This window comes from Symphalangus syndactylus, chromosome 11, assembly GCF_028878055.3.
Source record: "Symphalangus syndactylus isolate Jambi chromosome 11, NHGRI_mSymSyn1-v2.1_pri, whole genome shotgun sequence".
NCBI classification, from domain to species: Eukaryota; Metazoa; Chordata; class Mammalia; order Primates; family Hylobatidae; genus Symphalangus; species Symphalangus syndactylus.
The window spans coordinates 35,303,168-35,329,912 of record NC_072433.2 but is presented as its reverse complement, the minus strand read 5'-3'; the positions used below and the strand labels follow the sequence as shown (position 1 = coordinate 35,329,912).

The 26,745-nt window shown below is 50.4% G+C and overlaps 1 protein-coding gene and 1 non-coding gene across 19 annotated transcripts in view; one reads left to right on the top strand and one right to left on the bottom strand.

Moving 5' to 3' along the window:
* The first annotated feature begins 2,908 nt into the window (after positions 1-2,908).
* NDRG4 (NDRG family member 4) overlaps positions 2,909-26,745 on the top strand; it is a 49,127-nt gene continuing 25,290 nt past the window's right edge. For 6 of the 18 annotated variants that reach the window (XM_055299324.1, XM_055299320.1, XM_055299318.1 and 3 more), the window contains exon 1: positions 3,000-3,130. Coding sequence is in view for 11 of the 18 variants with exons in the window: in XM_055299314.1 (XP_055155289.1) it covers positions 3,781-3,817 (37 nt within the window). In the remaining 7 variants the exon portion in view is untranslated. Of the gene's footprint in view, positions 3,131-3,630; positions 3,818-4,450; positions 4,584-26,745 lie in introns of those variants that run through there. The other 12 variants (XM_055299314.1, XM_055299308.1, XM_055299307.1 and 9 more) reach the window with 5 other exon arrangements.
* Positions 19,466-19,547, bottom strand: TRNAL-UAG (transfer RNA leucine (anticodon UAG)). Its single transcript has one exon. It is a non-coding gene; the product is annotated as a tRNA-Leu (tRNA).

Sequence of the window (26,745 nt, the reverse complement as noted above, 5' to 3'; positions counted from 1 at the left end):
TGGCAGGATCTCGACTCACTGCAACCTCTGCCTCCTGAGTTCAATCAGTTCTCCTGCCTCAGCCTCCCAAGCAGCTGGGATTATAGGCGTGTGCCACCACACCCGGCTAATTTTTGTATTTTCGACGAGGTTTCACTATGTTGGCCAGGCTGGTCTCGAACTCCTGACCTCAAGTGATCTGCCCGCCTCGGCTCCCCAAAGTGTTGGGATTACAGGCATCAGCCACCATGCCCAGCCTATCCTCCTTTTAACAAAGCCGTTTTCTGCTTCAATTAGCCAGAGTAGGTCTCTATTTCTTGCAATTAAACACCCTGACTAGATATATCAGCCCGAGTTTACAGATGAGAAGTGAAGGCTCATTTGAGATCTTCAGAAAGGTTATCTCATCTCCAACCTGGGTGCAGGCCAGTGATCTTCTGCCCATTTTACAAGGCAGTGACTTAGGAAGCATGTTTCAAGTAATTAGGAGCACGGCTGGGGGAACACTTTCTTAGAGGCCTCCTGTCCCAGGCAACAGCTTGGCTCTCTGCACTGTTCTGCTTTCCACTGTTAATCCAACCTGCTCCCAAACATCACGCCCCCTCCCCAGGGTGCTGAAGATGAAGAGAGCCCAGCAGCACAGGGGACCCAGAGCTTACCCTTCTGCTGACTCAGCAGTGACTCCTCTGTCTGGCATGACTGATGTTTCCAGAAGGGTCAGGGCCTCCTCAACCTGCCTTTTCCCTAAGCACCTTTGCTTGATGCAATAGCCCTGGGGACTCTCACAATTAACGTTTCTTCATCATCTATTGTCTCCACTTTTATTTATTTATTTACTTATTTTTTAGACTCTGTCACCCAGGCTGGAGTGCAGTGGTGCGATCAGGGCTCACTGCAACCCCCGCCCCCTGGGTTCAAGTGATTCTCCTGCCTCAGCCTCCTGAGTAGCTAGGATTACAGGTATGTGCGCCACGCCCAGCTAATTTTTGTATTTTTAGTAGAGATGGGGTTTCACCATGTTGGCCAGGCTGGTCTTGAACTCCTGACCTCAGGTAATCTGCCCACCTCGGCCCCCAAAAGTGATGGGATTACAGGCATGAGCCACCACGCCCGGCCCTATTGTCTCCACTTTTAGGATTTCAAATCCACAACCTGACTCACTGGAATGCTCACAGGAGTTCATGAACTATCTGAACTACATGGATAGTCTGCATGAGTTCAAGGCCACTGCAGACACCACGTCTCAGACAGGCGTGTCATAGTGTCAAAGCTCCTGTTAGGCAGCCTGCAGAACAGCCTAGGCCCTGTGAATTATGTCACTAGAACATCAACAATTAATTTTGTCCAATGACAAGGTCTGAAATGACTGAAAAGGGTAGGACTCAGGTAAGCCTGAAAGAATCTGTCATGCGATGATAACAATTTCATCATGAATAATAATAATGACCATTTATTGAACACTTAAACTTAAGTCATGTGTCTGGCACTATATTAAGCATTTTCTTTATATTCTGTTATTTAATCTGTACAGGAATTCTGAGGTGAGCATCATCCCAATTTCACAGAGTATGACATGAAGGCTCAGGGAGGGTAAGCAGCTTGCCAAACATTCCACAGCCAGGAAGCTGTAGGACCAGCCTGTGCTCCTAAGGACTGGCTCCTGGCTGCTATATATAGAGCTAAGCCTGGTGGAGGTGTCAGAAATAGAGGTTCACTTCTGTCATCACCGACCTCCCTGCACACCTTTGCAAAGGAGGAAACTGAGAGGCAGGGATTTCCGCAAAGCAAGGAACCCAGATTGCTGCCTCCTGTGATTTATACACTGCACCCCAAGCTGTAGGGGTAACCCAAGGACAAAGCTGTAACCCAAGCGGGAACATATGCCCCATCTGGGGCCACCAAAATCTTACCACCTTCCTCAGCTGGTGGATGGGTTAATTCACGGCCACAGCCCCCCAGAGCTGGGGGAAAGGAAAGCCAGGGCCTCTCCGCAAACCAACCCAGAGAGAGGTCTGCGGAAGGGCCCGGAAGCCTGCAGGCCCCTCTGCACCCCCAACCCCACCGCCATCCTGGACCTCCAAGATGACCTGGTCCAACACAGTCCTGCATGGAAAAGACTGGAACCCAGGGAGGAGCAGAGCCCCGCCCAAGGTCACCGGCCGAGCCTGAATAGAACCCGGTTCTCCAGGAGCCCTGTCTTGAGCTGTCTTGTCCAAATAAAATTTTTCAGGCTATCAGATTTCCATACTCCCTGGAGTGGGACTTCATCTGGGACCAAAGGAGGGGTGGTGAGGGGAGTGGCAGGAGGGAGGAGTGCCCGAGAAGACACGGGTCCCCATGTTCCCTTTCCCGCTCAGATAATGGAGGTGAATTGAGGGGAGCAGAGACCTCCCCACCTTCAGGGTGGGACCCTGAGGGCCCAGGACACCTTTGCTAGGGGATGTCCCTCCCCATTCCTGCACAAGTTCCCCAAGGACACCCTCGGGCTCCGAAAACGGGGGGAGGGGGACGACGCCCCAAGGTCCCCTGAGCCCCTGGTTCTTCCCGACCCTAAGGGCTTTTCTCCCTCGGTTCCCAGGCGGCGACGGCGGGTAGCGCGAAGCAGCAGGCGCGGGGGCGGTGGGGTGGGGATGTCTCTGCAGGTCTAAGGTTCCCCTTGGGAGTCTAAACAAAGACTAGGGCAGCGCCGTCCCCTCCCCCGGGAACCCGACGCCGCGCGGCCACAGAGGGCCTGGAGGGGCGGGCAGGGCCTCGCAGAGCACCCAGCACAGTCCGCGTGGCGGAGCGGGTGAGTAGTGGGCGGGGGCGCGGATCGACAGGGGTGTCCCCCAGGCTCCGAGTCGCAGTCCCCGCTCGCCGTCCCGCCTGCCCACCGGGAGTCCCAGCCGCACAGGAGGCGGAAGCCACGCGCGAGGGACCGCGGTCCGTCCGGGACCAGCCCCAGACCCGGCACCGCCCCGCGGGCCGAGCGCCCACACCCGCCAAACCCACGCGGGCACGCCCCCCGCGGCGCACCGCCCCCAGCCCGGCCTCCGCCCCTGCAGCTGCGGGCACGCGGAGGGGCTCCCGGCTGCCCGCACCTGCACCCGCGCGTCGGCGGCGCCGAGGCCCTGCTCTCCGCCTGCGCGTCTGTCTCGCCCGCATCTCCGCGGTGAGTCGGCGGCGCAATCGCCCCTGCGCCCAGGGCCAGCTTCTCTCGCCGCCGCGGCTGCTGCGCGCGTCCCCGCCCAACCCAGCCCAGCCCCGCGCACGACCCCAGCCCCGCGCACGACCCCAGCCCCGCGCACGACCCCAGCCCCGCGAGCCCCGCACCGACTCGCTCCCGCCACATTTCGCCTCCGCGGGAGCGGCGTCCCCTCCTCCCCGCGGCTCCCGCTCTCCTTCCTTGCCTTTCCGGCCGCACTGGGGACCCCCAGCCGCCGTCCGCGCCCCCCCACCGCGACGCCCGGAGGCGGAGGGGTCTCTTTGTTCGGGCGGCGGGCACGGGGGACCACCTCCCGCGGTGTCACCGCACCCACCCCGCGCCCTCCCTCCGCCTCCTGGAGTTCACCCGGACCAGGTGGCGGCGGGTGCCTTTTGGGGGTGCGCGGCCATGCAATTGGTGGATTTTTTTAAACCTTTTTGGAGGGGGGAGCGCGGCGTTGGGGGCGGGAGAGCGCTCCTGGCTGTGAGCTGCTCCTCCCGCTTCGCTCGGCGCTCTCCTGCCGCTCCGCTCCGGGTCTCCCGCGCTCCTCTCCCCGGCTCGGCCGAGCGCGCTGCCCCGACGCCGCCACCCAGAGCCGGGCCGCGCCGGGCGCCGAGATGAAGGTGCTGGGACACCGGCTGGAGCTGCTCACAGGTACCGCCCGCCTGCCCCGCAGCCGGCCGCCACTTTCCGAGTTGGAGCAGACTCCGGGCGCGGCGGCCGGGGACTGGGGCGGCTCGGGTCCGAGTAGGAAGGGGTGCGGACCCCAACTAATTCCTAGTTTTGTGCTACCTGTTTGTGTGCGAAGCCCAGCCCCGGGAGAGGACTTGAGGTTGTGGCGAGTCCCTGGCGCCGGCGTCCGGGCTGCGGGACCACCGGTCAGGGGGTGGCCCCATGGGGTCTCTGACCAGCGGAGCGCGAATCAGGACCCTGAAAGCTAGCTCAGGGCTCCTGCCCTCCAATCAATGTCGCTTGTCCCCTAAGAAAGGACCCGTGGGCTTCTGGCAGGACCCGAGCCATGGACCTCTTATTTCTGCCCCATGACAATCTGAGTCGTCTTTCTCCGGGGGGAGAAGTTTCTTGCTGGGAGTGGAGACCAAGTGGCCTGGGAAGTGGGAAGCCAGATTGGACCCTACTGACTGGGCACCCTCAGCCTTGGGGCCTCTCTGGAGAAGTGATCAGTTGCCCTGCTGGAAACTCACATCCAGGGGGCAGTGGCTGGAGAGCAAGAGCGAACGGTCAGGAAGAGGAGGTGGGAAAGGGAGCAGGGACGGGGGAGGATTCGAGGAGTGACTGCTGTGTTCTCCCGGGTGTGGAGAGACCCAGACAGGAGTAAAGGAAAGCAGCCCGGCTTCCTCCAGGCCTGGGACTTATAGGTGCTCCATCCGTGTACGTGTATGTCAGATGAGCACAGATTGCAGTAAGTGTCCTCCGACACCTGGGGGAGGGGGCTGATCACTGCCTTCAAGGACCTTAATGTCCGATGAGGGAGCAGAGCCCCGGATCCGTGTTACAAGGCTGGAAGAGGCAGCCATCTGTGGGTGCACTCAGGAAACAGGGTGGAATCCGAGTCGGGGGCAGCTTTTGAAGACCTCGAAAAACAATTTCTGTTAATGAAGAAGGAGGTGGCATTATGGGTTCAGGATCAAGGGAATGGCCCATGCTCTGGGGTATGAGAGAGGCTTGATCGGGGAGAGGTATGGAGGCTGAATGGCCTGGAATGTGCATGTGTGTTGCGGGGGAGGGGGCTAGAAGGTGGGGGCGGGGTACGTTGGGTGAGGTTTTATTAAATCGGCAGTAGCAGGCCAGGCGCAGTGGCTCATGCCTGTAATCCCAGCACTGTGAGGCTGAGGCCAGAGGATCGCTTAAGGCCAGGAGTTCAAGACCAGCCTGGGTAACATAGCGAGACCCCATCTTTACAAAAAAATAAATAAATAAATCAGCAATAGCTCGTGACAGACTTGTAGAGAAGGAAAGGTGGAAGCTGTCCCTGGGACACTGGAAACTGGCTGGGTGCTCAGAAGTTCCAGCGCTGAGCCCAGTTAGCCACGGGGCTGGCACCCCCTCCAATCCCTTGCTAACTTTTTCTTTGTGGAGCTCACTTGAGGCAGGCCCAGCTCACCCAACTTGGAAGGGAACCGCGCAGGCCACTGAACTTGTTAACCCCCTGGAGGGAAGGCTTATGGTTCCATGGGTTTTTTGTTTGTTTGTTTTGTTTTGAGATGGAGTCCCACTGTGTCGCCCAGGCTGGAGTGCAGTGGTACAGTCTCGGCTCCCTGCAGCCTCCGTCTCCGAGGATCAAGGGATTCTCGTGCCTCAGCTTCTCGAGTAGCTGGGATTATAGGCACGTGCCACCAGGCATGGCTAATTTTTGTATTCTTAGTAGAGATGGTTTCACCATGTTGGCCAGGCTGGTCTCGAACTTCTGACCTCAAGTGATCCACCTGCCGCTGCCTCCTAAAGTGCTGGGATTACAGGCGTGAGCCACCGCGCCCAGCCCCCACCATGGGTTTTTAGATCCCTGCATGGTGAACAGATCTCCTGGTTCCTTTCTTCTCCCCCTCTTCCTGCCCCCAAAGGGCCTAGATGAGAAATGCTCACAGGAGACATGTGTGGGGGGCTCAAGCAGGGGTCTAGGCTTTGGAGACCCCATGCACTGTTCCCTCATCTCCTGGATAGATGAGTCAGGACCCCTCTTCCCCCACCAGATGGGTTCACCAGATTCTGGTGGACTTTCTAAGTCCCTGGCCAGGGTGGATGAGGCCCCTCTCAGTTACTGTCATCAGTCACAGGCTCCCATTGCACCTGCAACCTGGCCCTGGGAGACAACCCATCCCCTCTGTTGCTATTTTGTGGTCTTCATAGCCTTCCCTCTCTGTCCTCTTCCTTTTCTCACAGATTGGGATTCTAACTCCAACCCCATCAGTAGCCAGCTGTGTGACTTCAGACAGGTTGCTTAACCTCTCAGACTTCAGCTCTCTCATCTTAAAGATGGAACTGTTGGCCCCTGTCTCTAAGAGATGGTGTGAGGCTTGCTGAGATAGTGTAGGTGACACATGTGGTTGGGACTTAGACCCTGGTGGGCACCTCTTGGGCCCCACCTGTCCTGGCTGGTTGGCACCTAGAGCATTTGGATCTGCCCCCACCCTCCATTATCCCTCCTCTCCTGCGTCTGTGAGATTTGACCCATCTCCCCCATTGGATAACAAGCAGGTCACAGTCTGGGAGGTGGCCACTTTATTGTGGTGGCACACAGCAAGTGCTCAAGGGTTGCTGACTGAGGCTAGGCTCACACAACCCGCTTGGCATCTATGTCTCTAGAATAATTCTGTAGAGGCCTCTAACTCCCTGCCCCAACATCAGTCTTAGGAAATTGTTTTACTGAATTTTAAAAACTCATATTGAAGGCTGGGCACAGTGGCTCACACCTGTAATTCCAGCACTTTGGGAGGCCAAGGCGGGCAGATCACCGAGGTCAGGAGTTCAAGACCAGCCTGGCCAACATGGTGAAACCCCCATCTCTACTAAAAATACAAAATCAGCTGGGTGTGGTGGCACACGCCTGTAGTCCCAGCTACTTCGGAGGCTGAGGCAGGAGAATCACTTGGACCTGGGAGAGGGAGGTTGCAGTGAGCCAAGATCGCACCACTGCAGTCCAGCCTACACAACAGAGCAAGACTCTGTCTCAAAAAAAAAAAAAAAAAACTCATTTAGTTCTGTATACTTTTCACATTCTCCTATTTTATTATCTTGCCTGTCTTGCCAGTGAAGTCAGTGACTTCCTCACTTTCCTATTTCTCAAAAGAGGCAGCACTGGATTCAGAACCGAGCCCTGAGCCGGGAGTTGTCCCATATGGCATGGCATTTTAACTGCCTGGCTTTGGGACAGTCTAATGGCCGTTCCACACTTCATTTTCCTCATCTGTAAAATGGGATCGTTGTGGTGCCTACCTGGCTGGGGTCTTTGGAGATTAGGTGTGAGCGTGTGCAAGACGTCGAGTGCAGCTTCTGGCAGGTGGACAGTAGATGACAGTCGTGGAGCTGGCATCCTCAGGCCGCCTCCCCAGTGCACTCCATCACTGTGCTGGGGGCTCCTTCTCCTCCCACTGTGCTCCAGTTTCCAGATTCCCTCCCTGCAGGGTGTTCCAGTTCCTTCGTTGGGTTCTCACAACAGTCCAGGCCTCTCTGAGATGTGTCTCTGGGGGACCCTACTTAGGTCTCAGGTTCCTGTGAGTCAGGCATGGCCTCAGGGGGTGGGGCCCTTCCAGCCAGACACCCACAGCTCTGACATCGTGGGGAAGGCCAGGTGCCCCCTCACATATGGGACTAGAAGGAGACCCCATGGGTTGTCATGCCCAAATCCAGCATGTCTTTTTGTTCTGGAGAGAAGAGGAGGCTGTTGGAGTCCTTCTGGAGGCTTCATAAATTATGAATGCTTGTCGAGGCCATTTCCAGGCCCCTCAGTGGGGTCTTGCTGCAATAGGGACAAGGAAGGCAGGGGTTTTGGAATCAGAGGATGTGAATTTTGGGGTCTCCTCTCTGCTTCTCAGCTCCTGGGCAAATTCTTACCTTCTTTCAGCCTCAGTCTTATCAGTAAAATGGGAATAATAGCCCTCATTAACAGTGTGAGGCCAGAGCAGTTGTCTCATGCCTGTAATCCCAGCACTTTGGGAGGCCCAGATGGGTGGATCACCCGAGGTCAGGAGTTCTAGACCAGCCTGGTATGGCGAAACCCCATGTCTACCAAAAACATAAAAATGAACCAGGCTTGGTGGTGTGTGCCTGTAGTCCCAGCTACTGGGGAGGCTGAGGCAGGAGAATTGCTTGAACCTGAGATTTGGAGGTTGCAGTGAGCTGAGATTGCACCACTGCCCTCCAGCCTGGGCAACAGAGCGAGTCTCAAAAATATATATATTGTGGGGAGCCAAGATGATGCTTGTGAGGGAGCCCAGGACACCGTCACACCTGCACACGAGCTCATTACAATTCTCAGAGGGCAGATTCCTGGTGCCTTCGGTAGCCGGATGATTTTTTTATTTTTTAGTGTGATATGTGAAAGTGGGACACTGGTCTTTTTACAAGTAGGAAGGCAATTGTTTCTGCGCATTGGCACTCGAGCAATATGTTTCCAAAACGGTTCAGAGTCAGAGCTCTAAAATGGCAGATTTGGGCTCTGAAATGGTCCCTGGGGAGCCTCAGTAGTGGATCTTGGAAATTTTTAAAAATATACTTGATGTGTGATTAAGAAACAAAAGTTTTACCAGTTGTTTAGAATTTTGGTTTCATTTGAATACATGGAATATCTAGCCGCAGTCAATTTTATAGATGATTTTAGTGTTTGTTGGCAGATGTGTTGACCCACATTTTACATATGGGGGAAACTGAGGCATAGGTTTGCCCTGGGAGGCTGAAAGCAGGACCCTGAATCCTCATTTCCAGTTCTTCTGCTTCTCTGCTTCACTGGGGTGCTGTGATGTTGATGTGGGGGCACATACATGGTTTAGTAAGGAAGCATGGTCCCTTGGAGGAGAGGGGAGACGTGAGGGTCATTGGGTATGCCCAGGAAGGGCAGGTGTGGGGAGAGGGGCATGCTGTTCCACTGGGTAGAGGATTATAAAGGGCAAGTTGGCAATGATGTATCAACAGCTTAAAAATATGTGTGATCTCTGACTCAGCAGTTGAATTTTTAGGAACAAATAAAGATGTGTGCAAAGGTGTTTGTTCAAGGATAGTTATCCCTTCATTGTTTATAGAAGCAAAAAAGCAAAACAAACAAACAAAAAAAAAACTGGAAACAACCTAAATGCCTAACAGTAGAGCAGCAGTGCATTCATACCAGAGAACCCCAGGTAGCTACAAATTATACTGCCAAAGGTTATTTATCCAACTGAACAGATGTCCCCTTAAATAGTGTAATACTAATGGTGATGACAGCTCACACGTATATGGCATTTGCTGTGTGCCAGGCACAGTCTTAACCACATGCTATATGTTAACTCATCATCATAACAGCCCTAGGAGGTATGTGCTATCATTTCTTCTTTTTTACAAATAGGTAAACTGAGGCACAGATAGGTTCAGTAACTTACCAAAGAGCACACAGATGGTGAGTGGCTGGCTGGAATTTAAACCAGAATGTCTTGACTCCAGAGTCCAACAGATGTTTCAAAACATATTTTTTGTTGGTTTGCATTAGAAACATTCTCTTTCAGTGTCTAGATGAGCACTGGAAAATGAATAAAAGGGTATACACAACACATTAACAGTGGCTTCTTCTATTAACAGCATTGCATGTGGTTTTTACTTTCTTCTTTTTGGTCTTCTGTTTTTCTCATTTTTCTCAGTGAATGTGTGTTACAAGAAATTCAAATCCTGTTTTTAAAAAAGAAAAAATTCTCCTCTGAAGGCTAATTTTTTAAAAAAAACTAAAAATTAATGCAAAGCACTAGATGCTGACAAAAACCAATCCTGTGGGAATTCTGAAGATGAGCTGGAGTCCAGTGGACAGAGAGGAAAAGGTCAGGAGGAGGAGTGGTTCAAGGTGAATGTGAAGTTGGCTTTCCTTAAAGTCTAAGGAGGAGAAACCAGCAAAGTGAAAAATAGAGGCAAAGGTGGAGCCATGGGAACCTTGGAAGGAGGGTGTGTTGGGCTGAATAATAGCCCCCAAAGATATCCTAATCGCTAGAACGTGTAAATGTTACCTGATGTGGCAAAAGAGATTTTGCAGTCATGATTGAGGATCTTGAGTTGGAGCTGTTTTCCAGAATTATCCAGGTGGGCTGTAAGTGCAACCACATGTGTCTTTATAAGAGGGAAGCAGGGCTGGGTGCGGTGGCTCACACCTGTAATCCCAGCACTTTGGGAGGCTGAGGCAGGTGGATCACCTGAGGTCAGGAGTTCAAGACTGGCCTGGCCAACATGGCAAAACCCCATCTCTGCTAAAAATACAAAAATTAGCCAGGCATAGTGGTGTGTGCCTGTAATCCCAGCTACTAAGGGGGCTGAGGCAGGAGGATCGCTTGAACCTGGGAGGCAGAGATTGCAATGAGCCAAAATGGTGCCACTGCACTCCAGCCTGAGCAACAGAGCAAGACACCATCTCAAAAAAAAAAAAAAAGGGAAGCAGGGGATATTCAAAAACAGAAGAACAGGCGATATGATTGCTTCAGCAAGAAGCTCTGCTGTTGGACTTGGAAGGTGGAGGAAGGGGCTACCAGCCAAGGAATGCAGCTCTGGAAGCTGGAAAAGGCAGGGGAACAGATTTTCCCCAGAACCCACGGAGGGAGACAGCTTACCAACATGTTAATTTCAGCCCAGAGAAATTAATTTTGGACTTCTGACCTCCGGAACTATAAGAGAATGAATGTGTGTTGCTTTTTTTTTTTTTTTTTTTTTTTTCTGGAGACAGCATCTTACTCTGTTGTCCAGGCTGGAGGGCAGCGTGGCATGATCTCGGTGTGAATGTGTGCTGCTTTAAGCCACCAATTTTGTGGTGATTTATTATAGCAGCCACAGGAAACCAGTAGGGGTGTGTGCAGATCAGACTCATGCCTCGGCCTGCACTGAGAACAGCACCGTGGGTTGGAGTCTGCAAGCCTCATTCTGATCGCTCTGGCTGTGTGACCTTGACCTGAGCCTGGCTTTGCCCCCAGGGTAGTCGCGGATCAGCTGGGAGAACACCATGACACTGTTATGTAAACTGAAGAGCATCACACAGACCTAAGTGGGATGAGCACTTCCACCCAGCCTAGTGTAAACCTGGTCTCCTCACAGAGCCAGGAAAGCTCTCATCATACACCACCCCCTCCCCGCCTCTTAATCCTCAGTGCTTTAGCTTGCAAACCACAGGTGGAATGTATCTGACAGCCAGTGATCAGGTGTCTTAAGCCCCATAACAAATACCCCTGGGGACCTAGATGCTGCTTCAGTTCACCTGTTGGCGGGGGTGGTCGGGCAGGTGCTGTGTGCCTGCTGATAGGTCCCATCCTAGGCAGTGAGATGGGGAAGGTGGGACCCCAGCCTCTTTGGAGGGGACAGAGAGAATATTTCTGGGATGTCTTCTTCCCAGAGTGTGTGAGTGTGTGTGAGTGTGTGTGTGTGTGTGTGTGTGTGTGTGTGTGTGTGTGTCAGAGAGAGCAGGGAGTGGAAGAGTCCCATAACCAAATCCAGGGTTTGCAGTCCCTAGGATCATACTCTGTGCACCCCAAATTGTTTCCTGACAGCTCTAGGGGTGCCAGAAATGGCTTTTAACAATATTGGCAACTTGGTGTTCTGGAGGATAAATGTGCTGTTAGGGCCTGGGCTCTGGGATAGGGAGAGGGAAGCCAGCGGGCTCCCCTTCAAGTTTTTGGAAGAGCTCTCGCACCAGCCTTTGCCTCATCCATAAAGGAAATGCGCTCAGCCTGCTGCTCCCAAAGCCCTTACCAGCTGCAGAGTATTCACTCTGTGCTTGGCCCACGCGGACGGAGCAGAGGAGCAGTTGTCAGGGATGACCCACAGATCCCCTGCAACCCACAACCCAAGGTGAGCACCCAGGAGCATGACCAGGATGGCCTGGGGGTGCTTTTCCCCATCACAGCTTAGGGTCCATCTCTGAAAGTGCCTGGGTTGGGAAAGGCTTAATTACCCTGGAGTGGATCATGGTGTTGCAATTCGAGTGTGGTGGGAAAGGCCTGCCGTCAAGCACGTAGGGCCCTCTGACCCTGTACTGGGGCCCGGCTGCCTGTGTGTGATTGCCAAAGGGAGAGGCGGGACGCTGGCTTCACCCGGCCCCCCGGGACCACGCAGGAGAGAATAACTTAGAAGTTACGTTAGGTCTCTTGGGCACAAGTGACAGAAACCGAACCTAGACTGATACAAAAAGAGGAAGATGGAGTGTCCCCGGCTAGCACAGTGGACACGGGGCCATCGGGCTGTGTCTCTCTCTCCCTCATTCCTATTAGTTTGGTTCTCTGGATTGGTTGAGCTCTAAGTCAGGCCCTTCCTCGCAAGGGCAGTGTGGTTGCTGGCTCACAGACCATCCTCTTGAAAACCCCATTGCTGGGGAAGAGCTTCCCCTCTCCAAGGATTCCAGTAAAGGCCTTCGAGACCGGGCCCAGGGCTCGGTCCACTTGGTTTCCAGGCCACCCAACCCCACCGTCTCCTACTTCAGTGGCTTCTCATTGGTTTTGCTGCTTTCTCCTCATTGTCTTCTTCTGGGGCTCAGTGCTAGGACATCTTCTTCCCTGTCCTCATTCACTCCCTAGGTGACCTCATCTAGTCTATGGTGATATCTTTGAAGTGACTCCTCCCAAGGTTCTGAAGTACAAATTGTTTTCTAAAAACTGTATTATGTATTATCCTTCCCTCCCCTCCCCTCCCCTCCGTTCCTCCTGCTCCTTCCTCCCTTTCTCTTCCCTTCATTTCTTTCATTAGAAAGACAGGGTCTTACTTTGTTACCCAGGCTGGAGTACAGTTGCCTGATCACAGCTCACTGCAGCCTCGACCTCCTGGGCTCAAGCGATTCTCACACCTCAGCCCCCACGCCTAAGTAGCTGAGACCGCAGGCATACATCACCACACCCAGCTGACTTTTAAATTTTTGTGGAGACAGGGTCTCACTGTGTTGCCCAGGCTGGTCTTGAACTCCTGGGCTCAAGTAATCCTCCCACCTTGGCCTCCCAAAGTGCTGGGATTACAGGCCTGAGCCACCGGGCCAACCTGAAACACAAACTCTTACATCCACCTGCCCATGGGGAGCTCCACCTGGCTCAGGTCTAAAACCACACCCCTCATCTTTCCCCCAAACCTCTTCTTCCCTAAATCATAAATGATAGCCCTATCCCTCCATGGCTCCGCGAAGTCACCCTAACTTCTCTCTTCCTACCCTGCCCATGTCTGATGGATCCGCGAGTCCCCCTAGCTTTACCTTCAGAACATACCCAGAAGCTGAGGACTTCGGCCACCTCCTGCACTACCGCTGTGTGGCAAGCCAGCAGCACCTCAATAACTGGTCTCCCCATTTCCACCCTAACCCCCAGGTCTATTCTGCACATTGCAGAGGAGGGATCCTTCATGATGAAAATTGTATCACATCAGCCCCCCGCTCAAAACCCTCCAGTGCATGTTTATACTCAGTAAAAGCCAGTTTCCCTAATAACCTTCAGGGCTGAATGGGACCAGCACCCCAACGCTTAGCACCCTGTCCTCATCTCCTCCCCTCCTAGCTCACTCTGCCTCAGCCACCCTGGCTTTTTACTTTTCTTTTCTTTCCTTTTTTTTTTTTTTTGAGAGAGAGTCTCTCTCTATTACCCAGGCTGGAGTCCAGTGGTGCAATGTCAGCTCACTGCAACCTCTGCCTCCCAGGTTCAAGTGATTCTCCTGCCTCAGCCTCCCAAGTAGCTGGGATTACAGGTGTGCACCACACGCCACACACCTGGCTAACTTTTGTATTTTTAGTAGAGACGGGGCTTCACCATGTTGGCCAGGCTGGTCTCAAACTCCTGGCCTCAAGCCATGTGCCTGCCTCAGCCTCCCAAAGTGCTGGGATTACAGGCGTGAGCCAGCTTCCTTTCATTTGCTTGCCTGACCGGCTTCCTTTCATTTGCTCAAACATGCAGGCACCTGCCTCCTGGCCTTTGCGCTTGCTGTTCCCCCTGCCCTGAGTGCCCTTCCGGGACATCCCAAGGCTTGCTCCTGGATCTCCTTCAAGTCTTGCTCGCATCCCCTTCTCAGCAGGTGGCTTCTCACTCTTACCACCCTGTTTCACATCCCTCTCTCTCCCCTCCTGTGAAGCTGCTTCCTGCATTGCTTAGGTCGTCTGACACACTGTGAATTTACTTAGGTTTGTTGATTTTTAGCCTCCCCCCCAGCACCCAGAGAGCTCCCAAAGGTAGATATGTTTGTCTGTAATGGTCAGCATTTTATCTCCAGTCCTAGAACACAGTAGGTGCCAAATCAGTATCTGGTGAATGAATAAATGACTTAGGCCTGGGCCAGTCCTGGGGTACGGACATTCGGGCCCAAACCACATGTACTGAGAATGGGGAAGGGAGTTTTCCCAAAAGGAAACCCGGGTGCTGTTAGGAGGAAGGACCTTGGGGTCAGGTGGGGACCAATGCAGGTAGCCCCTTCTGCAGACATTGCATTTGAGGCAGGAAAGCTCTGGGAGTTGCTTGGAACAGAGTCCCTCTCTGCCAGATGAATGTCATTCCTCAAATGCTAATAAATAAGGCATTTCAGAGAAGTACGGGGCTTTCTGTGACAAAAATGCCCAGTAAGAAAGATGCCCCTCGGGCTCTGTCTTTACTGGATGGAGACTGTATTGCAGACTCCTGTGCCAGAGAAGTTTCATTGCCTCAGTTTAACTGTTTGAATCTTGCACAAAGATCCAGGATATGTGTATCTGGGAAATTTGCCAGCTTAGGCAAAGATAACACAGCTGAATTGAGTGAGGCACTCGTGTCAAAGAAATGTGAGAATTTGTGACAAAAAGTGCCAATTGCTTTTAACCTTTTAATGTAGGTCATGTTTATCCATGTCAATACAATTATTATGAGCTTGTGAGGTGTGGGTTAGCAGGGGCTGGCTCGCTGGTTTAAACTGCCGGGAGAGAATGGCATCATGGATTATGCTGCCTGCTGGAGAGAGGAAGTTGCAGGTTCGCTCTATCATTTCCCTGTTTTTCTCTGGGAAAGCCCCACCCTTTCCTTTTTCCTTGACTTCCTTTAGCACGATAGGGTGGGTCTCCAAGAAAAATATCCCAAGTTCAGATTAGCTTCAACTGTGTGTAACAGAAAACCCATGGTAATAATAAGCAAGATAAAAGTGTTTTTTTCTCTCTCATAACCAGGATCTCAAAATAGAGGATTCCCAAATCATGGCTTCATGATTCTCAGTTACCTTGACTCTTTATTCTATATCACTATTTTGCCACCTTTAGAATCCTGCCTTTGAGCCTTAAATGGCTGTTCAAGCTCCTGCCATCACATCTGTATTCCAGCCAGGAGGCAGGAGGAAGAGTCAAAGAATGGCATGTCTCCCCTTTTTTTTTTAGGCAGTGTCTCACTGTGTTGTCCAGGCTGGAGTACAGTGGCACAATCTTGGCACACTGCAACTTCTGCCTCCCGATCAAGTGATTCTCCTGCCTCAGCCTCCTGAATAGCTGGGGTTACAGGTGCTGGCCACCACGCCTGGCTAAGTTTTGTATTTTTAACAGAGACAGGGTTTCGCCATGTTGGCCAGGCTGGTCTTGAACTCCTGACCTCAAGTGATCCACCTGCCTCAGCCTCCCAAAGTGCTGGGATTACAGGCGTGAGCCACCGCACCCAGCCGTGTCTCCCTTTTTAAGAACACTGCCTGAAAGTTACATGCTTCCATTTACCTCTCACTGGCAGAACATCATGTCATCATAAACTTTATTCCCATCGTCCACCTACTCATCTAAAATATGGGGATTATTATTAAGGAAGAAGGGGAGAACAGATATGGGGGGACAATTAGCAGTCTCTGCTGCAGTAGGACTCTTTCACTGGTTCCTTATAGAAGCTGCCCAAATGGAATGTGTTATTGGAATTCTAATTCCATCTGGCCTTGCCCTTGGTCTTAAAATTAGAGGCCTGTTGTGTCTATTGTAATGTCTGTGCTTAACACCTGGAGCCATGTTGTGTAGAGAAACAGTTTACACGTTGGTGCTGTACATCACCTTCTTACTTTATGAAACAGCTATGTTATGTCCTTTCTAAGATGCACCTTTTTCATCATACTTAAACATCTCTAAGATTGGGATGCCTCATACAGTCTCTGTTGGTAAGGGGGGCATCATGCTGTTACTGCCATCACATGAACATCAGAATTTGCAAGTGGATGTCAGCAGCTCAGAAGGAAATCCCGAGACAGTAGTAGAGCATCCTTGATGCTGGAGAAGCCCAGGCTGTGTGGAATAGCACAGCATCAAAAACTCCAAGATAGAGAGATTAAGAGACATTGGACTCGAAATGTGAAAAGGAATACCTTAAACAATTTATTTCAATTATATTTTCCTTTTTAAAAATTTACAAGAGTGATAGATGCTTTTTTAAAATCTGGATCTAATATATTCTAAAAGAGTTCTTTCAGTAAGTACAAAAAACCCCTGAATGACAGGAACTCATCATAGGGGTAGCAGTTCTGACACTACTTTGTATGTATCCCAGGAATGAACAAATAAGCAAAAATATTATGGATGAGAGCCAGGTTTCTCACCACTGGAGAAAACCAGTTGCGATCAAAGGGGGGAAGCTAGAATGCACTCTGTGGTGTTGAATTAGAGTTAAAGGTATCAGTATAAATTCCAGATTCCATATATATATATATATATATAGAGAGAGAGAGAGAGAGAGAGAGAGAGAGGAGATTTAGAAGTAAATTGTGTGTGTGTTAGTATCTTGCATACATTTCATAGCTCTGCCTGCTAAGAGGGCCTAGACCAATGACACCCCAGTAGCAGTGAGCACACCTGGTGTCCAGATCTTGGTTTCTAAACATCATTCTCCGATAAGGGGAACTAGGGCTCCTTGGAGAAATGGTTGATTTCATGGTTGAGGCAGAGAAAGTACAAAATGAGTTTAGAACATGTAATGAGACTAGAATATTTGAAACTCAAAAAATAATTGGTACATGTTGAAAGCACACAAGAGCCACCTTAAGGGAACTCTCAATGCCTAAGCCTGGCCCAGTTTGAACAATGAAACAAATAATGATAGCAATGGCTTTTAACCCACAGGGTAAAATAAGTATCCATGAGTACATATTGATATAAATAAGTAATTGAATAAAGGAGGAGAAAGGACAACTCTTTCTTACAGGATAATTCCAGTAAGTGTAGAAGGGATTATGGAAATAGAAAATTATCTTCTTCCTTTTCCTCAGCAGGAAAAAAAAAAGAAAATTATCATTAGGCAACCACCAAAGTAATAGTTGCTGTAGGCAAGAATCAATAGTTGTTAAAATTAGCAGGGGTAAGGGGGGTGGAGGGGGTGGGGAAGTATGATGAGACATAGGATGTTTATGTAGTGTCAAAGTATCTTCCCACACTGCTTACAAAGGGAAAAATAGTAACATTTCAGTGGAGAAACCTGGCAGAGAGCCCCTTATCAAGGGATCAAGGTTAACGTCCTCTGTAATAAGGCAGATTGACATCATGTGCCTGCTGATACAGACTGAGAAGGGCACCTCATTCTGTCGTATTCTTGCCAAAAATGTATAACCTCAGTCTAATCATGAGAAAACAACAGACAAACCCAAAGCGAGGACATTCTACTGACTAACTGGCCAGTACTCTTCAAAAGTGTCAAGGTCGGCTGGGTGCAGTGGCTCACGCCTGTAATCCCAGCACTTTGAGAGGCCAAGGTGGATAGATCACGAGGTCAGGAGTTTGAGACCAGCCTGGCCAACATGGTGAAACCCTGTTTCTACTAAAAATTCAAAAATTAGCCAGGCGTGGTGGCGGGCACCTGTAATCCCAGCTACTCGGGAGGCTGAGGCAGGAGAATCACTTGAACATTGGAGGCGGAGGTTGCAGTGAGCCGAGATCGCGCCATTGTACTCCAGCCTGGGCGACAGTACGAGACTCCATCTAAAAAAAAAAAGTGTCAAGGTTATAAAAGATGGGCTGATAAACTGTCCCATTTGGAGGAGGCCAAGGAGGACATACCAACTAAATACGATGTGGCATCCTGGGTTGGGTCCTAGACCCAAAAAAGGCATTATTGGGAAAGCTGGTAAAATATATGTACATTCTGTATATTACTTAACAGTGTGTATCAGTGTTTAATTTCCTGGTTTCTCTAATTGTATTATGGTTCTGTAGCACGATAACATTGGGGGGAGCTGAGTGAAGGGTATGTGGGAAATTTCTGTGTTTCTGTGCTTTTTTTGTTGTGTTTTTTGTTTTTTTTTTTTGTAATTTTTTTGTAAGCCTAAATTTTTTTCAAAATAAGTTAAAAGGGAGGAAAGTATTATGTCTTAATTTAACTGGCAGTGGTTTTTTTCTTATTGATACATAAAAATTAGTGTCACTTGTAATCAGTGACATCTTAGATTTGATAAAATCTGGTGTATAGGATTAAAAAAGAATCTCCCTGTTATACCCTTCTAAACCCATATCCTTCCTCAGGGAGAAGCATTGTTACAGTTTACCCTGAATCATTTGAGGATTTTTTTTTTGGAAGTTGCCAATATATGTACCTGTTCAATGCATATAATATTTACATAAATGAGATTATTATTATTATTTTGAGACAGAATCTCGCTGTGTTGCCCAGGCTGGAGTGCAATGGCACGATCTCAGCTCACTGCAACCTTCGCCTCCCAGGTTCAAGCAACTCTCCTGCCTCGGCCTCCCAAAGTGCTGGGATTACAGGTGTAAGCCACTGTGCCCGGCCATAAATTGAATTATTTTTACACATTATTTGGTGACATGCCTTTTTTTCTTAATTGCATATTTTAGAATGCTTTCCTGCTCTGTTTGAGTGGAGCTGCCTTGTTTATTTAATGGCTGCATGGTATTCCAGGGTGTAGATGTTCCATAATTTATTTCACCATCCTCCTGGTGCTCACTGAGGTGGTTTTCAGATTGTACTCCTCCACTCGGCTGTGCAGTGAGCACCCTTGTGTACTGCCTCTTAGTGCACAGACGGGTGTTTTTCTTTAGGATAAATACCTAGACACAGAATTGCAGAACTGACAGATATTTGCATTTAAGAGGCTACCAAGTTGTTCTCCAAATAAAGTTGAACCCACTGCCATCCAGCAGCAGCATGAGTGTGTGCCCATTTTCCCAGAACCTCACCAACCTTTCATATTATCAATCTTTTAGTAACTTGTGGTCTGTATGAAGAATGATTCATTCGTTCATTTACTTACATCACTGAACAGAAATGTTGAGTGTCTGCCCTGTGCCCAGCAGTGTCATAGACACAGGGAACATCCGAGCGAACAAAACAGATGTAGTCCTTGTCCCCTAGGAGTGTCTGAGAAGCAATGGTCTGAGCAGGTCATGTTGCTCATTGTTTCACGTGCATTTCTCTGACGGCCAGTGAGGCAGGGCACATGCTTTTCCCATGTCGTTTCTTTTTTTTTTTTTTTTTTTATACTTTAGGGTTTTAGGGTACATGTGCACAATGTGCAGGTTTGTTACATATGTATCCATGTGCCATGTTGATTTCCTGCACCCATTAACTCGTCATTTAGCATTAGGTGTATCTCCTAATGCTGTCCCTCCCCCCTCCCCCCTCCCCCCTCCCCCCTCCCCCCACCCCCCACAAAGTGAGACCCTCTGGGCTGTGGCAGCGGTGGGATTCGAACCCACGCCATCGAAATGACTGGAGCCTAAATCCAGCGCCTTAGACCACTCGGCCACGCTACCTCCCTCCCATGTCGTTTCTTCTCTGAATTCCTATCCCAGACCTTAGGCCACTTTTCCATTGAGTGCATAGTATTTTCTTTCTCCTTATTAGCCCTAGAATGGGAGTGCTACTAAGTCTATCCCCTTTAGGGGATTTTGGCAAACCCCGTGGGGAGACTGCAGACACAGGTAGGATTTGAGAGGAAGGAGAGAGCCCAGACCAACCTGCAGGAGGTGGGGAATGTGCTGAGGCTGCATCTGTCCCTCCAAGTTTTTGTTTGTTTGTTTGTTTTTGAGACGGAGTCTTGCTTTGTACTCCAGCCTTGTCACCCAGGTTGGAGTACAGTGGCACGATCTCGGCTCACTGCAACCTCCGCCTCCCAGGTTCAAGCGATTCTCCTGCCTCAGCCTTCCAAGTAGCTGGGATTACAGGTGCCTGCCACCACGCCCGGCTAATTTTTGAATTTTTAGTAGAAACGGGGTTTCACCATGTTGGCCAGGCTGGTCTCGAACTCCTGACCTCAAGTGATCTGCGTGCCTTGGCCTCCCAAAGTGCTGGGATTACAGGTGTGAGCCACCGCACCCAGCCCTGCCCCTTCCAAGTTTTGTGGCCAAACTCACTGCCCTGGAAGCCTCTTGACAGCCAGCCCCGTCAAACAGCCTTGTACCAGAGTGGCCTCACCACCTTGGTGGTGTGCATTTGAATACTGCTTTATGCCTATAACTGACATTGGAACTGTGGCATTTGAGCAACAGAAATGTTTATCCTGTGCTTTCCTATGGCTTCTGTGGGCAGGTCAGCCATGGAGATTTCTGGCCTGTCCTCCATCCATTTTACCAGTTATTAAGCCTTTGTGTGTTTGGACTCTGATGGGGTTGGACAAATGAACAAGATCAGGTCGCTGTCCTCTGGGAGATGACAGTAGGGAGATTAAACCACTCATCCATGCATGAGTGGGTTAGCAAGATGACAGAGTCCCAGCCTGGCCAACATGGCGAAACCCCATCACTACTAAAAGTACAAAAATTAGCTGGGCGTGGTGGCAAAAGTCTGTAATCCCAGCTATGCTGGGAGGCTGAGGCACGAGAATTACTTGAACTCAGAAGGCAGAGGTTGCAATGAGCCGAGATCGTGCCACTGCATTCCAGCCTGGGCAGCAGAGTGAGACTCTGTCTTAAAAAAAAAAAAAGATGATAGAGTCCACATATGAGCATATGAGCTCCAGACCCGGACATCATGGGTTCAAATCCAGGTTCCATCACTTACCAGTCGTAATACCTTGGGCTGGTTATGTCACCTCTGTATACCTCACTTCCTCAGCTACAAAATGAGGACAATAATAGTACCTATCTCCATGAGGAGATAGGAGGACTAAATGAGCTTATACATGTAAAATGCCTGGAACATAGCGTTCATTAATATTAAGGATTGTTTTTCATATTGCTCCCATTGTAGGGATATGATGGGGAAAGACACTCCAGGCAGAGGGAACAGCATGAAGAAAGGCATGTGCTTCCCATGGGGAGGACGCGCCTACTGAGTCAGCCTGGGTCTTAAGCCAGGAGTGCCAGAATCCAAATATGGCTGCCTAAGACAGTGGGAATGTGCTGGGGGTGTGCGCGCGCGCATGCAGGGTGGTGGTGTGGTTGGTGGGGGCATAGGGATTCATAGGCTCAAGCCAAGGAAAAAGCAGAACTGGTCAAGTTCAAGTTTGGCATAAATCGAGGAGCCATACCTAGAGAGGGAAATGGAGCCTGGACTGGAGAAAGTAATGTCCCCTGCATCCTCCCGTCCTGCCACCCAGCCAGGGAGGCGGAATGCATGTAGGCGGGTGGGAGCATGTACTCTGGGTGTCCCTCTTGGGTTGGCCACAGGAGGACTTGCACTAGTCAGTCGCTCCTTCCTGTGCCTCTTACTTCTCATCTGTGAACTGGGAATCCTGAGGGAAGATTGAGCCCCCATCCCTGCCCCACCCTCAGTGCTGTCCCAGGCCTAGGAGATCAAGATAAGGACAGGGAGATTAATAAGAGGGTCTGGCTCCCTGGACAGTTCCAGACTCCCTATATAGTGCAGTTGGAAGGTGATTCCTCAATTTCCGGGGTCCCAGATTTCTGGGGCTTCTTTTCCAACCAGGCACTGGTGTAGCGTCGGGTAGGGTGGTGGCCCGTGTATCACTGAGCACCAACTCTGATCCAAGCAGTAGGGATACACCAGGCCCACGGCGCCTGGGTGCACAGGCCTGGAAATGAGTCACATGCTCCCACTCGGCCACATCATTCCTTTTCCATGGTACGGACCCCTCCCCCAGGGTGGAGCTGGCCAGGCCTGGGTATGGCTCATTTCGTTTGCCTGTGGCAAATAATATGTGTCCCATAATAATGGGACCTTATAACTCAGGAGTGTGGTGTGGCATACTCAAGGCAGCGTGGACCGGACCTTGACCCTGACCTGTGGGTCCCCTTCACCCCTGTGGTTGAAGAAACACCAGCCATTCCACAGTTCTACCTCTTTTCTTGTTTGGTCTCTTCCTGTCCCACAGGTCCGTTTCCTCTGTCTGGCTTCTCCTGAGCCCTCTAACTTCACTCCATTTATGTCTTGCTCTCTTCTCTTTCAGTTCTAGCGTTTCTCACTATGCAGCTATGGGGGGTGGAGTGGGGAGTGATCCTTCATGTGTAGCACTGTCCCCACATTACATGACCCTTCTCACCCGTGGTCCTTGGGCACTGAATGTAGGATCCCGTCACTGAGACCACCCAAATTCGCCAACGTATTTTCATTTTTTTCTCTTCTTCTCTTCTTTTTCTTTCTTTCCTTCCTTCCTTCCTTCCTTCCTTCCTTCCCTCTTTCTCTCTCTCTCTCTCTTTCTTTCTCTCTTTCTTTATTTTGACAGTCTTGCTATGTCACCCAGTGGAGTGCAGCTCACTGCAACCTCCACCTCCCGGGCTCAAGTAATTCTCCTGCTTCAGCCTCCCAAGTAGTTGGATTACAGGCACTCGCCATCACGTGAGCCCAGCTAATTTTTGAATTTTTAGTAGAGACAGGGTTTTGCCATGTTGGCCAGGCTGGTCTCGAACTCCTGGCTTCAAGTGATTCACCTGCCTTGGCCTCCCAAAGTGCTGGGATTACAGGTGTGAGCCACTGCGCCCAGCCCCCCAGTGTATTTTCAAACACCCCCACCATCTCCTACCACTGCTGAACTTGTTCTCCTGATTCAGCAATTGCTTTTTTTCTGTAGGATGTATAACTACTGCTGATCAATTTAAGCATTTATGGGATAGTTTCAGGAATGACCACAGTCATTGCTTCTATTTTTAACCCTAATAAATCAGAGGGTTCAGCTGGCTGGGGTCTCAGCATGGAATCACAGTTACAGAAGCATAGCAGGAGGGGCCTGCCAGCTACATGGTGGGAGCCGAGTGCTCCTGTTTGCCTTTAAAAAAAAAAAAAAAAAAAAAAAAGGAGAAGGAGAAAAGGAGAAAAAACACAAATCAGCAACCAGAAGTAATTAAACTGAAATGCAATTCCTCTTAAGGAAGAATCCACCCCACTAACACAGCGCAGGAGCCCATCTCCACACTCCCCGGCGCTCTCTTGCCCTTGAGGGGTCTCTTACATGTCTCTGTCCCCCAACCAAGGGGCTGTTTCCTCTCCCTCATCCCCTGTACCATCCCTCCCCTATATACATCAGCTTAGCCCCTCTGCGTGCAGCTATGAATCTGTCCTCTAACAGAAACAAGAGGAAAAAAGCAAAAAACAAAACTCCAAGTTATCTTAAATCGGCAGAGAAAGGCAAGGAACACCCTGATCACCTATGTGATTTTTGTTCCATTCAGATATGTATAAAAATCTTTCATTTAAAAGGCATTTTAGGCTGGGCATGGTGGCTCACGCCAGTAATCCCAGTGCTTTGGGAGGCTGAGTTAGGAGGATTGCTTGAGCCCAGGAGTTTGAGACCAGCCTGGCCAACATAGTGAGACCCCATCTCTACAAAAAAATGGGAAAAAAAATAGTGGGGCTCTGGTGGCACACACCTGTGGTCCCAGCTACTTGGGAGGCTGAGATGGGAGGATACTTGAGCCCAGGAGTTCGAGGCTGCTATGAGCCATGATTGTGCCACTGCACTCCAGCCTGGAGTTTGCTTAGAGCAGAGCCAGGGTTTGTTTTGACCAAGACCCTGTCTCTGAACAAACAAAAAAGGTCATTTTTACACTTTGGGAGGCTGAGGCAGGTGGATCACCTGAGGTCAAGAGTTCAAGACCAACCTGGCCAACATGGTAAAACCTCATTTCTACTAAAAGTACAAAAAAATTAGCCAGGCGTGGTGGTAGGTGTCTGTAATCCCAACTACTTGGGAGGATGAAGCAGGAGAATCACTTGAACCCAGGAGGCAGAGGCTGCGGTGAGCTGAGATCACGCCACTGCACTCCAGCCTGGGCGACAGAGTAAGAATCCGTCTAAAAAAAAAATTTATATATTTATTGTTTCTATTGTACCTCAGACTTCTCTGAGGTGGGCAACATGCTCTCATATTGCAAATAAGTGAGGCTTTGAGTGATTTGCTCAAAATAAACAAGCCATTGAATGATAGAGGAGAAATGCTGGCCTGGTTTCAGTGGCTCCAGGCCTTACCCCTGAGAAGTAGAAGCATTGGGATTTATCCAGGCCCATTTGGTGTTTACAGCTTCTGTCTGCGCGGGCCCAGGTCCCTGCACACACATCTCCTGGGAGAGCTCTTGTCTTTGCACCGGGAGCTGGGCAGGGTGGCTCCTGTCCCTTTAGGGAATAAGATCAAGAAGGGGAAAAGCGTGACGGAGTGGAAAGAGCCATTGCTGGCCATGTCATAGACCCTGGCGTCCGCCCACCTCTGTGCTGCTTAACTCTGTGGAGACCTTAGCCAGGCTTCATTAGTAGGACTCTCATTTTCTTATAACTTATCACATAGTTTCTTAAAAAAGTCATAACTTTTTTTTTCTTTTTTTTTTTTTTTTTTTTTTTTTTTGACAGAGTCTCACTTTGTCGCCAGGCTGGAGTGCAGTGGCGTGATCTCGGCTCACTGCAAGCTCCGCCTTCTGGGTTCACGCCATTCTCCTGCCTCAGCCTCCCGAGTAGCTGGGACTACAGGCGCCCACCACCACGCCCGGCTAATTTTTTTCTATTTTTAGTAGAGACGGGGGTTTCACCATGTTAGCCAGGATGGTCTCGATCTCCTGACCTCGTGATCCGCCCGCCTCAGCCTCCCAAAGTGCTGGGATTACAGGCATGAGCCACCACGCCCGGCCCATAACTTTCTTTAGAAGAAACTTCTCTGCCACCCTGCTGTGGAAATGTCTGCTCTGGCCTCTTTGTCCTGGAGCCCCACAACTCCAGCCAAGCCCTGGACTGTCTGTTTTTCATGGGCTGAGACATTCCCAGTTCTCTGGATGATGAGGTCTCTCTCTGCCCCCTTCCCCGCCACCACCTCCATCACAGGCCATCTGTCCCTGCACTGCCCACTCTCAGCCCTTTTAATAGCATGGTCCTTGGGGAGGATGGTGTCCAGGGTGGTTTCATAACAGGCTGGGGGAGGGGGGCCACAGGGACACCCCAGGGCTACTAAGGGGTTTAATTGAGATGGATGTTCAGGAAGCCAGGTGGCTAAAATGTCCTGATGCATAAGAGTTTTCCAAGGAGGGGACCCTTCTTTTGGCTCTCCCAGCCCCCACAGCCTGGATGGATGGGTGAGTGTGCACACATCAGAAAGGATGGAAATGGGAGCGGGAGAGCCTCAAGGATGCCTTTCTAAAAATACAGCCCATCTGCATTGTGTTAGCTGGTTTCCTCGGAAACCACTGGGAGCCGGGACTCCAGCATGGCACGTGCGCAGGGACCCAGGCCTGCTTTTCTATTTATTGTAACAGGAATTTTCCCATTATATTAAATAATCTTTTATTATTGACACACAGTTTATCTTGTACCCTATTGATGGACATTTTTTCCAGTTTTTTTCTGTATTATAAATGGTACTGTGGTAAGAATTCTTATAGATAAATTATTTGTTGCCATCTCTGGTTTCCTTAGGCAATTTCTCCACGGGAGAGGATTGCTTCGTCTGAGAGTATGAACCTTTTAAATAGTTTTAATTCATTTGTAAAACTGCCCTCCAGAAAGATATATCCATTTATATACTCACAAGCCATATAAGAAGGTGCCTGTTTCAGTGCACCTTTGCTAGCGGTGTAAACTTTGCCAATGCCATTGGCAAAAAAAGAAAGAGCTATCCATTCGTTCATTCATTCATTCATTCATTCAAGACAGGGTCTTGCTCTGTCAGGCTGGAGTGCAGTGGTACAATCATAGCTCCCTGTAGCCTTAAACTCCTGGTCTCAAGTGATCCTCCCACCTCAGCCTCCTGAGTAGCTGGGACCACAGGCTCTCACCACCACACCCAGCTACTTTATTTTTTTCGTAGAGATGGGGTCTTGCTATGTTGTCCAGGTTGGTCCTGAACCTCTGGGCTCATGCACTCCTCCAGCCTCAGCCTCCCAAAATGCTGGGATTATAGGCATGAGCCACTGTGCCTGGCCAAAAAAAAAAAAAGTATCTTAATTTAAATTTCTTTGACTTCTGGTGAGCTTGAATATTTTTCCATGTATGTACTGGCCAATTTAAATGCTTTTATGAATTTCTAGATTATGTCCTTGGCTAGTTTTTCTCTTGGTGCATTCTGACCTCTGCCATCCTGAAATTGAGGGATGGTGGTGCTGTTCCTAGAGGAATTGTGGGGTCCTGGGACCCTCTGTCTTCCTTCCCCCACCACTGGCTCCTATACACACACACACACACACACACACACACACACACACACGCCTGCACGTATGACCCATTCTTCCTCTGAGGTTCAGAAACCCCTGGGGTTTCCCAGCAGTTAGGGCCCCGGGCCCACCCTCTGGCAGCTGAGCAGCCCCTGTCTATCACCCCTCCCTGTTGGTGGCCTGAACTGAGACCTCCACCCCCTCTTTCAACATCACTCGGCCTGCCACACCACCAGGGCCTCTACTCCCACCCTCCCCTGGCCCATCTTCACACAGGCTTGTCCTGGGAGCCCTCTGGGGAGCTCTCAGCTCTGTTCCTCTCCAGTCTCTCTATCCTTCAGAACCCCACTGTCCCCTTCAGACACCAGAGGCCCTCGGCAGGGGACTTCTGTCTGCATCTGACCCTGTGTTTGGCCTCCCTGCACGT